We start from the raw sequence: 14,408 nt of genomic DNA, 5'->3' as shown, positions 1-14,408 counted from the left end.
TGATACTAACGTTTAGCTTCACACAAGGACAAAAAAAGTGTGATCATGAGTGGGAAAATGAGACAGAGGGACGTTTTGCTGGGGTAAAGAATTTCTATTTAACTACAGCTGGTTCGTCTTATTGTGTCTCATTGGGAAATAAGATTGAAAGAAGTAGAGAGGCTGTACAGCCATAGGCAAACACATCCCCTGCTATTGAATTTCACATGTTTCCATGCACACTCATGCGTACTCTACAGAAGTACCACAGTTGCAGTTTGGGTCTGTCTTGTTGAGACGCTTTCAGGTGTCTGGAGGAATGTGCGCTGCGTCGATTTACAATCAGCTTCTAGATGACAGGCAGGATCTTTGAGGGGCTTTGTGAAGGGTAGAGGGACGTGGCGTGTATGGAGGGGAGTCTGAGGGCAAGACCAGACACATGTGGGTGGAGGTAGAAACGAGAGTAACACATCAACCACACTGACTCCACCATCACACATCTTAAGATGCCCTTGAGATCCTCTCTGCTCAGTCCTGTCTGCCTCCACAGGCTACAGATACAGGCTCGATTTGGTGAAGCAGAGCTCACCTACTACATGCAGCCTGACTTTTATTTAATGCTTCTTTGTGTGAAAAAGTGCCTGTCACTCAAATAAACACAGAGCAGAAAAATGGAGGGAGAAGGCGGGGGCACTGTTAATAACTGCTGTCACTCTCACCTCTGACCTCTCCTGAACATTCCTCCCCTTCTTTGCTTATTAGTCGTATATTAGCTTTGCCATTTGTCTCTGCTCACCTCTCTCGGGCCGTGTGATGTCATACGGGCGATGCAGACAGCCACATGTAACCATTTGAGCGGCGGGCACAAAGCTACCTCTGTTTTTCCACACGCGAGGCAGCCGTGCAAATTGAAGCATCGCTACAGACTGTGACAGCAAAAATGGGCTGTGAGCAGGATGTATGTGTATGTGTGTGTGTGTGTGTGTGTGTGTACATACACAAAACGCAGTCACTCACTCCACTCCCTGCAAGCAATTCAACCCCCCTCTGCCCTCCCCTGCCCAAACCCAAGCCCCACAACACCTGAAGCTTATTAAACATAAATCTCCACAGCGCCATAGATGTAACTTAAAACCCATATTGACTTTTAGGGGGAGCTTCATAAATCTCTTTGGTTCACTCCTTCCTCTCTTGTCAAAATACCCTATATATCTCACCGAACATTGTCTCAAAATGAAAACATTTGCCACTCTGCTGTTGACAAAATGTTTAAACTTTACAGGCGTGCTAAACAAAAGTAGCACGCTGAGAGAGTTATGGGAGGAAAGGCATAAATATTGATTCTGCTATGAAACGGAATCAGTTTACATTAAGTCAGTGGGACAGATGTCATGAGTACTTTCATATGGAGAAAATAAGAAACTGCTCATTTTGATGAGGATTGTGCCAACTGTTCTTATTGTAGTGATGAAAGGGACTTTGGCATCGCCTCACGTTCACTGTTTGTCCCTGTGCAACTAAAAAGCAATCACAAATATGTTTTTGTGAGGATCACTATAGATAAATGACTTGAACACAGGTAAAATTATTGTTCGCCAGTTTATCCAAGTGTCAAAATATCCTATCTTGCAGTTTAACATTTGTGACTTCAGGATTATTAAAGGTTTTATGGTTGGGTTTGGGCGTAACAGCACTGGCTTCAGGCCAGGGAAAGGCTGTTTGCCTGGCTAATAGATTTACTAAATTGTTAATAGATTTAGCTTAGGGTTGGGCATCCATGAGTAAATCAACACTCTGTTCATAAATATTCTGTGTAAAAACAAAAATTATTTGTTTAATTTGAATACCTGTCATACAGTTTTCATTTGACATGTTTAGGAATCGTTGGTCTAAATGAGCAAAGAAATCAAAAATAAATGCAAAAGGATAATTTTACTGTTGCTAGTTATGTCTTTATCAGTAAATCAGTAGTTTAATCAAGTTGTTTTCCAGGGCGGGGCCCCTGCAAAGAGTTAATAATTTAATTAATCAAATGGGAGCTGCAGTGATGAACGTGAGATAACAGAAAAAAAACAACAACTGCTACACAGAATACAATTCATTAGTCAGAATCTGTTTCACCTTGTTGGGCATTAGACTGCCTTTTTAAAAAATTAAGTCACATGAGATGGTTGAGATGGAAGACTTATGTTATTGTGAGGGACATTTCATTGCAAAACAAGTAGTTTTGGATGAAAAGGTGTTAGAGACTGGCAGTAATATGAAGCAGTATAAAGAGAATCCAGAACCTTAGAATATTACTGGAGTAGATTATGACATCATAATGTAGATTCTCAGGTAGTTTGTAAGCCACAAGAATCTTTTGGCTCATTTACCCTGTAAAGTACACAGTGTGAACAAGTGAAAGACGAGTCTCCAAGAAAAGCGAATATTTAAAGAGAAGTACAAAGATTGTTAGCTGCCTGAAGTGTCAGTGAACAAAGGAAGTAAGTGCACAAATATGTAGATTTATAGCTGAGTTTGACTGCACTGTAATATCACTGAACTACCACTGGAGCTTTCATTTGTTAGATCTTGTTACTTACAAATATACAATTAATGTCTCTTTAAATGTGGCAAATGCCTTTAACTGTACTTATGACCAGTCCAACTGCATTTAATTTAATATTTGAGCTGATATAAACTAAAATTAACATCTGATAATCACATTTTAAATGGGCTATCAACCTCAACTATCTTTTTACAAATGTTCTGTGCAAAACGACATGAATTAGCTGAATCTGAACTCCTACCCTGCTTTAAATTAAGGTTTTGTTAGAAAGCCCTATGTTTTCCACACTGATCATGCAGTAGTTAGATCATTGCTGCTCATTCTCAGTTTTTTTTATAACCAGGAATCTACTTTGCACTGTTTTGTCACTCCATTGTTTTAATTTGCATCACAGGAGTCCAGAAAGAAAAAATCAAGGTAGAACAAACTGTCAAGAAACAGCAGACATCTACCAAAGATAGACATGGACCTGATTGCGGAGTTTGGACGTGTTGTACAGCACATGGAGTGGGGAGAGATTGTTAACACTCTCGAAGTGGTTTTAGTTGAAATGTTAGGAGAGGCAGCAAACTCTCCCCCTTCAACATCGCCTCCTCCTGCTGTTCCTGCCGAACTCGGGTTCAACTCCGATCCTCAGCCAGCAGAAAGTTTCAGTGAAGGATATGGTGGGTGTACGCCCCAGCACCTGATAGCAGCTCCACAGAGCTTTGAACAGCCAGTGATGGTTTCTCCTGGACTGAATGGTGCACAGGATGCTGACAACATATCCCAATATCCACTGAATGACCAGAGTGCCATGCAGCCAGATCACCTGCACAGTCAGGGAGACGATTACAGCCAGGGACAGGTGAGGTACACGTTAGGGATAGATGTCATAGGAATTTCACCAGTGGCAGGTTGTTCAGCCTGAAACTGTTGCTGTGGGAGACAGGGAACAGTGTAGCAACAGTCATAGTTGTTGAAAATAAACACATATCTATTCTAAACATACATTACAGAACATTAAGGATCCAGTTTTTAGACTAATTTCAAAAGAATTTAACGTTGTACAGTCATGAAGCTTAGATCCATGTATTTATTAGGATTAATAAGCAACAAAGGTCTCAGCATTAACCGTTCCAGGTACTAGACTGAGCTCAAGCACGTGTTAAAATTGAACTAATTTGCAGGATAATTAAACACTAACACAGCAAAATATGCAGTCAGATTGAATGTGACCAGGTTTTCAGATGTTTATTCTGACGGTGCAAAAAAATCATCTGCTATTGAGAAATGAGTCCATTACTGATGTTTGGAAGATTATACGGTTAGAATCAATTCTAATCAAATCACAAATCGAACATGTTAAATGGGTGTTATTACATCATACCGTTCACTGTTTTCTGTGTATTCTTTAGACACAGCTGCAGCTCAATCAAGCAGTTAGCATGACTTAAAGTTGACAGATGACATTGATTATGTAGTTTATCTAATGACCCTATTTTTACTGTGCCCTACAGGAGATGATGAGAGATGAAGATAACACTCTCCAAGAGGTTGTAGATGAGGTTTTGGGAAACATATATAACCCTCCAACTTCAACCTTGCCTCCTCCGGCTCTCCCTGCTGTGCAAGGATTCAACTCCCACCTTCAGCCAGTACAAAGTCTCAATGAAGCCTTTGAACAGCCAGTGATGGTTACTCCTGGACTGAATGGTGCACACGCAGCTTCAAATATTTCCCAATATCCACTGCATTATCAAAATGTCATGCAGCCAGGTCACCTGTACAGTCAGGCAGACCAATACGCTCAGGGACAGGTAAGGTACTCAGCACACATCCATAGATCTAAAACGAATTTCACCAGTATCCGTGTCAACAAATTGCTTAGTTGAAACCGGGTCTACTCTGTCGTCCAACGTGTTGCTGAATGTAATGAGCTGTGTAACAGTGCTGATCAGTGAGCTAAAGTCATAACAACAGTAATTATTGCTGGTTAACTTTACCTCTCTCTTCACAGCACCTGCCGAGTCAGTTGGCCGTGCCTAATTTCCCTGGAACATCATTGGCTGCCACTTACCCTGCAGCTCCACCAAACATCGTAAGACCCTAACCACACACACTCCTTACTGCTGGGACCCTATGTGCAACTTAAAGAGAGACTGACGATGTGGCTTCTCTAATGACCTCTTTTGTATTTGTGTCTTCAGTATAATAATGACCCAGTGGTCAGGATTATTGAGCCAACGGAACACAACCTGGTTCCTGTTGGAGTACTGTAAGTAACAGATCCATGAATACTAGAAACACACACATGTTTCAGTTCTATTTAAATATGAGCTGTTTGGAGACGTTCTTTTTATTTCTCATGTGTCTTATTATGATTTTATTTCTGTAGCAATGGAACAGTGGTGTACGGGTATCCATCAAATGAAGTTACCTTTGCTAATATTGCTGCACCTCCTCTGGACACCCCCACGACAAAGTGAGTGATCCCTTGTCAGTTTGGATCAAATATACCTTTTAGTTTTTGTGACTGGCTGTTGATCTGCAGCACGGTTCACCAGCTGTCAGATCAGGTTTATTTTTTAAAACATCACAGCGCACACAGTGGTGATGGGAGGTCATTCTCTGTGTTCTCATAGAAAGAGAAAGCGCAACGACCAGGAGCGTGATGATCAGCCGTACATTAAGAAGCCACCAAATGCCTTCATGTTGTTCAGGAAGGAGCAGAGGTCAAAAGTTGGGGCTGATATGGGCGTCACCGATAGTGCTTTAATAAACACTATCCTGGGACAAAGGGTAAGTGTGTATACTCTGTATTGTGTTACAGAGCCCATCTAATTTGGAAAGAAGATCAGCAGTTGTACTACTTTTAGTAAAATTATTCTTCTACCTCTCAGCATGTTTTGTTCTTTTCTTGAATATAAACAATTTTCAGTCATTGTCATGCGACTAGTTGTGTGTACACTGACAGCTTGTTACCGTCTTTCCTCAGTGGAAGATGCTCCCGAAGGAAGAGCAGGCCAGATATTATGAAGAGGCTAAGAAGGAGAGTTTGCTCCACGCTCAGCGATACCCCAGCTGGTCAACCCGTGACAACTACGTATGTACTCTCGGCTCACACACACGTCATATTGTGTTTGACGAAACACAGTCGCTGCAAATACACTGTTTTTTTATCAGCTGAGATTAGATGGAAAGTCTGATGCATTTGTTTTTGTGCAGGGCAAAAAAAAAAAGAGGCAAAGACACAAAGCTCCCACCACAGCTGAAGGTAGATTGAGCGTATATTTCTGTGGTTCACAGCTTTTACATGTATAATGAAAGTGAATACTAGGCGACCACATCATATTTCACTTAACATAAAAGTTGACCATCAAACACACACACAAACTACATTTGATTATATTTATTTGATATACAGATCTTTTTAGTGATGTTAGTATAAACATACGTTTCACTGCAGGTTAGGGAGTTGACTGATCGATGTTTTTTTTTTTTACTGCAGTGTCCCCATATAGGCTTGAGGTGGTCACACAGGAAGCCAAGGAGGTGTGGGTGACACCAGAGCAGCCCGTTATGATGAGCCCTCCACCCTCACAGACAGGAGCGATGGTGGCTCATCCCTCAGAGATCAGCGTGATGCAGACTCCCACTCCGCTCACTGTTCTCTTGAACTGTTCTCACACTCAGACAGCAGAAATGGGACCTTCTGCTTCACAGACATTTCGGTGAACCAGTATAATGTGAAGACTCCAGCGCCTCCTGCGTGTGACACCCGTGCAGGCGTGACAGCTGCCTGTTTATGAGCCCGTATGCTCATGCACAGGCATATTTCACCTCAGCTCTACAGGATATTATCCAAAGTCAAAGTTATCCTCCATTTCCTGCACTTCCGTGTTCCATACCTGTTTTCATCCAGATCCATTTGACCTGATGGCTTCCACACCCATGTTGCATTGAGGACTACAGCTCCCTTCACCACCATGTGTGCGCCAGCACAGACCGCCGGGACAACAGTAAGCGGCGTGATCTGTGCAGACACAGGTGTGATGGGTAGACAGTCAGCATCGCACTCTGTGTCGGCGCACACATGGTGGAACAACAATCCTAAACACAGAGTGACAACGGCATTTACAACTGAATGGCTTTTGATAGTATCCTGACATCTTCGGAGGCGCCTGAGGACCTTCCCCTCATTGTACTTTACAACACAAACATGTGAACTGAACAATGCTTTCAAAAAATAAAAATAAAAAAATAAAAACAAAACAAAAAAAAAACAAAACAGGTGGAGTGTTTGTTCAAAATAAATCAGTTCATGGAATGAACAGCTAATAGTAGTCGTTTACATACATTTTTCATCACTGCATATTTCTATTTTAATTTGCTATTTATTTGTTTCCAGCATCTTTATGATGTGGTGAAGTGAAATAATGACATAAGTACAGTATGGAGGTAGTAGCAGGATGTCCAGGAAGTGCAGCATGGTGGGGGCCTGAAGGTTTAAGTTGAATATGGGAGCAGGGAAAGGGAGAAAATCGATACCACGATCTTCAAGTAGTACATCACAACATCTGGGTGCTATTCTCATCTAAGTAAGACACAAAGCAGCAGAATGTTCCAGATCAGGGGGACCCGGTTTGAATTTGTGGCTGCATCACAGGCTGTCAGTACCAGCGTGCTGGGCTTTGAGCCACAGAGTTCACGACACGTTTTCCCTCCCTGGAAAGAATGAGTGATCCCTGCCTGTATCGAAAAAAAAAAAAAAAAAAAAAAACGGGCAGCAGTTTGATGTGTGTTTATATGTGTGTACATGAAAGTGTCAGAGAGCAGGATTGGCAGCGGCTGCACAGAAAGGGAATGGCGTAAAAGGAGAAGAGTGAAGGTGTTATTAACCGAAGAGGTGCACAAAGGGCCCTCTGTGTAAGGGTGGCTGGTGGGTCACACACTCGCTTTCAAACACACACACACACACGCGCAGACACCCACCCTCCTCCGACCCGGTGCCACTGGCCCCCCCCCCCTCCACAAGGAAACCTTCCATTCTGAAGCTGCCCAGCGTGAGCGCGGTGATCTCATAATAAATAACACGACAAATAAGGAAAAAGTGAGAGCAGAGCTGGGGGGGGGAAGACATGTCCGGGAACGAGGGGAAAAATGCAGCGACAGCAGCAGCAGCAGCGACCTGTTGAGTGGGGATTGCGACAGTGTCTCATTGTTCTTCAGGGGAGGGGTGAGCAGGGAAAACCACTGGAATAGTGGAATGTATGAGCGTCATTCATTACCCCCCAATTTTCTCTTGTTCAAAACATCTCCTGTAATAATAGTTGTGCTCTCATACATAAATACAACAGTGATTTCCTTTGGCAAGTAGAGCACTCATGACATCTACCCCCACCAGGCAGAAGAGACACTGAGACTGTGTGTACTGTGCATGAGAGACAGTTAAAGTGCGTGTTTACAGACTCTAGTGTGCATTTGTGTGACAGTTTTCACCCCTGCAGAGCACGAAGCGTCTGACAAGCTGGTTGGCACTTGACGTTTACTACCTGCTTCATGACACATCTAATACCTCACAGTGCTGCTTAATGCTAATAAAAACCTGAAGCACTAAACAAATATTTTTTTATTTTTATTTTTTTTGCCTGCCTGTTTTATGGAAGCAGCAGTGTCAGAGTCCCTATGGCTGTGTTGTTGTTTTAGTGACATTGTTGTTCAGAGCGAAGGCCCCTTTCAAAAACCACACAAAAGTGAGGCTCAAAATCCAAACATTATGGCACGAATCAAACACTAAAGAGTCCAGCGAGTGGTGTTGCCCAACTAAGCAAACAAACAAAGCACAGGACAAACCACGGGAGAGCTGGAGGCAGACGTCAAGTCGAAATGTTTTCTAACTCTGCCTGTCAGGACGAGCCAAGCCGTACCTTTTACTCTGCCAGACAATTTTCCATATGGCGCTCCGCTAACCCATAAAGATTAACTATCTGATTCTCTCACGAGAATTCAGACAGAATGCTTTGTGATGGGAAACACACATGAGAGGTGAGATTAATGGAGCATTATCCATAGACTGCCACAATCCAAATAGCGCCCCATTTACGGGGCCCTTCCTGCTCCCTCCGCCTCCTTTGCCTCTCTTCCGATACGGTGGGCCTCCATTCAAGAGAGGCGGACATAAATATTTACAGTAATTACATACACGCATGTACGGACAAGACTTCCATTTGCAAAAACTCAGTAGCAACCATCACGGGTACATCATGATGTCAGTTAGTGAGACAACAGATCTGGAAACAAAAACTCACATTAAAAACCAAAACCCAAACTCTAGATGTAATGTGTCAGTCAAATGGCATTAATTCACACTATCCACCAGCTCTTTTGTTATTTCATTGTAGTGAAGATTTAATTTGAAGAGTCAAAATAGAAGCAGGTGTAAAGTCCTGGTTTCCTGCAGGTCAAGACATGCTTGTGGTTTCTGGTTTACTCAGTTAATTTTCTGGTTGAATGCACCTTAGACTTGTTGGGTATGTCCCTCTTTAGGGATTAGTGCTAAATTGCCTCATCAAACTCTTTAGTGAAGGCCGACCTTTGACTGAGATGCTGTCTCACGGTGCTTGGATGGAGATTGTTTAAAGGAAGATCTGGTGGATCTGGTGGAACTGAGAGCCTTGGCTTGATAACGGAGGCTGACATGTTGTGAAACAGCGAGGTGAGAGCAGAACTAGCCGCCAAGGCCTTACGACATGCGACAAAATCATCAAGGAAAACTGCAGAGACTGTGACGCAATGCTGTGTAGTCGCTACGGGTGCGACTCCAACTCAAAAAAGGTGACTTGAGCGGAGGAGACAGAGGGTATGTATGCTTGCATCTCAGGGAATGTTTCTCCGAGCTTCTGAGTCGACCAAAACACACTCATGTGTGGTGGCTAAACAGATGTGCGCCCAGGCTGATGCGTGCCTTTGTGCCTCAATTAAATTCCTGTTATGAGCACTGACAGGAAGTGATCTGGTGATGCAGCCCCAGGACACAACACAAGGCCTCTAACTGATTCTGACATATTCTGGAAGAGGGATGGTCCTGAATTTCATCTGGGAGACATTTGGCTTTAACTAAATATCACATTTATCTTTATTAAAGCTTAGGGTTTTTTTTTGTAGCTTTGCCATTTATTTTGGCTACAGAAACATTGTGCTTACTAAGTTGATATGGAACACATTGTTGTTACAAAATCAAATTCTATTCAGAGCAAGAAATGACATCAGACCACTTGTAATCAAGCCAGCAGTTTTAGCCATTTCACCTGAACCCCTGTCGTTGCAGGTATAACCAAAACTGAACAAAGCAACAGAAGTCAGTAATAATTATACACGCACAGAAAAACTCAAACTTCTTGTGCACAGCTACAAGAAGCACAGTGAGTCAACGTTCACCCAGGAACTCTCTGTCTGAACACTGGGATGCATGTTTACATTGGACAGGTTTGGCCAACCCCCAGTTACTGTCTCACCAAACCATGCTTATTTTTTCACTGATGACAGTTTCAGTATTACAGATCGGAAACAGCCAAACCAGACCTGAGTTGTACAGCAAAGCCTGTCTGTGGCTCAGTCCCGTGCCTGTTTATTTCCTACTGACTGTAAATGCGTCATGATTGTACATTTTCATGTTTACAAAGGATAAATCGTTTTGTAAAATTCTGTGGCACTGTAGTTTTTATTTAACTTTAAGCTCAAACAAAAATACATAGTTTATTTGAAGAAATATGTCACCAAGACAACAAATGGGATTTGCTGATAATGACAAAACTATAGAATATCACTGGACCTTTTATTTATTTTTCATTATTAATAACCTGTCTCATCTATAGAAATCTGTCAAACGCACTGCCAGCAGACAGAGAACTATCTCTAAGCTGATAAATCAACTTGTCTTTTTGCAGACACCCATGTCAGAAGTTATAATTCATTCCAATGAGTCTGGCTAGGCAGTTTAAAGAAGACGCTGATAATCAGGCTCTGTGTGTAGCCCTTCTTTCACACCTGGACCAGCTCCAGGGCCTGTGCTTTAAAGAGCTGTCAGTCAAAGGTTTAAAGCGCTCGTATGCTGGCTTGGAGCACCACTTAACCCTCCCTCCAAAAACTGCACCTGACTGAGCTTGTGCTGGGACGTCACCTCACCTCAGGCGAAAACAACACAGCACCGGCTTATCCTGTACCTGCTGGCATATGTGCCAACCACTGTTTTATGGGGAGGGAGGTGGAAAAGAGGGAGATCTGAGCTTGCTTTTTGTCATTCTTGGTGATTTGTAAGAGAAGGGGTTGGATGTTAGAGTGGGAAAGCGCTGGGATGTAGAAACGCCTAGCAGATATCTCAGTGCACTCCCATTGCCCTCATAGATCTTGGCAGCCCGTGGTGAAGTGAGATACTGTAAGAAAATAAAACATGGGCCTCACAGTGCTGGACTCAAGCCCCTCTCATATACTCTGTACACTGAAGGCTGCCAGAGCAAACATGGTGGCTGTTATTGTAGAGGACAATTACGCACAGTTAAAAGTATACTCCTCAGCCAGCGCCAGCCAAACACACACACACACACACACACAGCACACACCAAGTGAAAACACGCAGCCACACATACACACATGTGTATCTGTGCATTTAGGTTCAGCCAACCATGAACTCCCAGGCATCCACTTTCACCGAGCCTGACTGTTCGTCTAGCGACCCCACTGTCCTGCGTCCAAAAGGCACAATTATCTGCAATTTATGGTCAGACAAAATGGATCACTTCCCTGGTAAATGAAATTCCCCATTAGGAAGAGTAACGAGGGGGAGGAGAGACAGTCAGAAATACTTTCTGTGGTATGAGAAAAGAGGGCACGGTGCATGGTCATAGTCTCCCCAGACCTAGAAATAAAGTTGAGGATCAGGTGAGGAATTTTTTACATTTGTTTAAAAAAAATAAGTAAAGAAAAAATGTGTCTTCTTGGTCTTGAACGAGAGGGTCAGAAAAGCTCATTAGGAAAACCCTTAACTTGCTCTCCCTCTAGGAAAGTCAATGTAATTACACTCAAGCTAATATCCCAGCAAGAGACTTGAACGGCTTTCTCATAATGAGTAATGAGAAATTAAAAAGCTGTGGAAATCCGATGCTATGCTTGGAACCAGCTGCAGTTCCATTAACTTTTCAGATATCCATTAATCATCTTAATGAGCCTGAAGAAGTCGGTGGCAAAAACAAGAGATCACTGAGACACTGTTTTGCAAATGCTGGTGTGCATTATAAAGAGCTTTGGCTTGCCTCCAGTTCTTCTTTAACCAGGAAACAATAACAAGTGTATCAAGTTGATTCAATCTGTATCATGTTGACACTGCAAACTATGTTGAAGCAATTGTTTTGAAATGAACACACAGTACAGTATGTTGGATTGCTTCCCAGGGTGAATGTCCTGTTAAAGTTTTATGTATGACAAATAAAATTGTTCCCACTTAAAACACATTGTTTTACAAGGCTAAGTCCTCAAGCCTCCAGGATGTTTGAGTGCATTCAGAAATAGCAATGATTTACCTTACATCTTGCTCCTAGTGCTTGTCGGGACATGTCGGCTTTCTACCCCTCTATGCATGGATATATAAATATGGACACGTCTAGAGATGCACACCTAAAAGGAAAATTCCATCTTTAAACCCGTGTTGGAAGTAATGAATCTTTTGCTCGGTGCAATGTGAGAGTGTTGCAATTTACCTTTCAAGCGCCCTAACTTTCCTTCACCATAGTTCCAACATTTACCAAGAGTGACTTTGACAAAGACACAATATGTTTGAACAGGCTGGATTTAAAAGTGTAGGGCAACACACGAGTAATAGCTAAAGGATCCTAGTCAGCATAGTATGTTTTCCCAGAGGAGAGAAAAAGACAGGTGTATCATGGTCTCAGGTCTGGATTCAGGTCTAGAGCAGTATGAAGATGAGTCTTGAAGAAATACTTTTTCTCTTTGAAGCTATTCTGATTATTCTCACAGGTTGTAAACCCAATATTGATCACCTAAACTACATATGGTAAACTTAGTATCCAACATTTAGCTGTTCCACACCTTGTAGATATTGAGCAATATTAGCAATAACAAATAACAAACTGTGTGTGTCCAAATGAATACACACGAGTGAAATATTGGGACATCTGCTGAATACTTTCCCACATTTGCCAGTAAGTTGCTAACTTTGTAATTTTGTCTGCTGATGTTGTTATAATAGAACAGCATGCATGCACATTTTCATCCAAAATCACCTCTGCTGTACAAAAACACCCAAAAGGGCACAATCATGCATGTACACACGTACGCATAGATCCCAAGGTCACCTGTGTACGACAGATTAAGAAACTGTGTGTGCTGTGTGCAGCTCTAATGACGGATCTGTCATCAGTTTTCATTTGGTGCCCTGGGCTTACTAAGGTGAGACTGTTCTGTCTGCACAGTCTGGATCGTGATGCAGAGCAGTGGATTTTGCAAAAGAGTGGAGAGAAACTTGGAGAAATGAGTGAACTGAGTTTTTACTCAAATTGTGCTGCAACAGGGAAGAAACTGGTGTTGCACGTGTTGGCTTGTGCACACGGGTCGCTGGCCCTGTGTCACTGAAAGCGAACTCCTGCGATGTCATCGTTCGGAAGAAACAAAACATGTATCACTGAGTATTTTACAAGATGAGCTGGGTCGTCATCAGGAAATAATTGCAGATATGAACCAAGTGTGCACGTATCAAACATAACAAACTCAAAATGAAGAAGTGTCCTGGCTGTGGGACATCAGCAGGGATGGTGGAGAGCCAAAGAAGGGATACAGTACAGGAACCAGAGCCTCCAGTTTGTAACCTCAGACAGAACACACAGCAACAAGCCCAGGAACACTGCTGACAGTGTTTAGACAACTGCTTAAGTGTCCATTTCCCGCTGTAACTCAGCCTGCCTCCTCTCTCTTTCTCCATCCTGCACCTCCAGGAACACGGGCGAAAGATGCTGAGATGATAGAGACAGACAAAGAAGAAGCAGTAAACACAGACAACAGATGCATACACAGATTTTATCCTGTCACTGGTTGCTTCTGGTCAGTCAACAAGCGTCAGTTTTTTCCTCATTTTTCAATATTATTTAAGCTGAATGAGAAGAAAGTTTACTATCACTTCCTGTGTTTTTTAAAGAGAAAATCCTGCAATAAGTCAAGGACATCTACAGATTATCTGATCAGAACAATGTGTTTTTCCCACAGCAGTGTAAGATAACATTAGTTTCACATAGATTAACAGAGATTTAAAAGAGAGCAACTTCCTTTTTAATTAAACATTAATATCACAGTCAAATAATCAAACATAAATGATTGATCTGGTTTATCACAGTCAAATAAATGTAGATAACCATCTGGAACAGAGATTATCCTAGAATGTCCTTTCATAACAGCACTTATTAATAGCTTTGAATCAAATCCCTGAAAGAGACAAAAAAAAAAAAAAAAAAAAAGAGAGAGAATGGAAAAAACAAGCAGAGAGTTAACATGCTCTCAGTTCCAAGAATAGGCTGTACCATAAGGTCTGGGATTGGATTTTTGTGATAAGCCGGCCATATGAGTCGCATTCTCTATCTGCTCTGACCCGGCTGTATGTGAGCCACAATAACAAAGGCGCTGAGTCGTGGGCCCCAGGGTCCGTTTACTCAGTGGCGTAATGTTTGTGCTCTCATGGCCCTCGCAGCAGCCGAGCACAGCCCTTATCTGGGGCCCCAGCCTAGCTTGCCACGGCCCTCTGGAAGGCTGCGGCCACACTGCACTGTGTATTCTACCACTGCAAACAACCCGCACACAAAGGAGAGGAAAAAGAGCAAAGGGTGAGGAGGTAAAG

The 14,408-nt window shown here is 42.5% G+C and overlaps 1 protein-coding gene across 1 annotated transcript; it reads left to right on the top strand.

Moving 5' to 3' along the window:
* Positions 1-2,939: 2,939 nt before the first annotated feature.
* On the top strand, positions 2,940-6,735 carry LOC113159503 (lymphoid enhancer-binding factor 1-like). The gene is made up of 9 exons (XM_026356229.1): positions 2,940-3,377; positions 4,030-4,329; positions 4,530-4,610; positions 4,720-4,787; positions 4,908-4,994; positions 5,155-5,311; positions 5,508-5,615; positions 5,738-5,786; positions 6,021-6,735. The coding sequence occupies exons 1-9, from the start codon at positions 2,994-2,996 to the stop codon at positions 6,245-6,247; spliced, it is 1,461 nt and encodes a 486-aa protein (XP_026212014.1). The 5' UTR covers positions 2,940-2,993; the 3' UTR covers positions 6,248-6,735.
* The last annotated feature ends 7,673 nt before the right edge of the window (positions 6,736-14,408 follow it).

Source organism: Anabas testudineus, chromosome 15 (genome assembly GCF_900324465.2).
Source record: "Anabas testudineus chromosome 15, fAnaTes1.2, whole genome shotgun sequence".
NCBI classification, from domain to species: Eukaryota; Metazoa; Chordata; class Actinopteri; order Anabantiformes; family Anabantidae; genus Anabas; species Anabas testudineus.
Note: the sequence above shows the minus strand (reverse complement) of the source record. Positions and strands in the feature narration are given on the sequence as shown.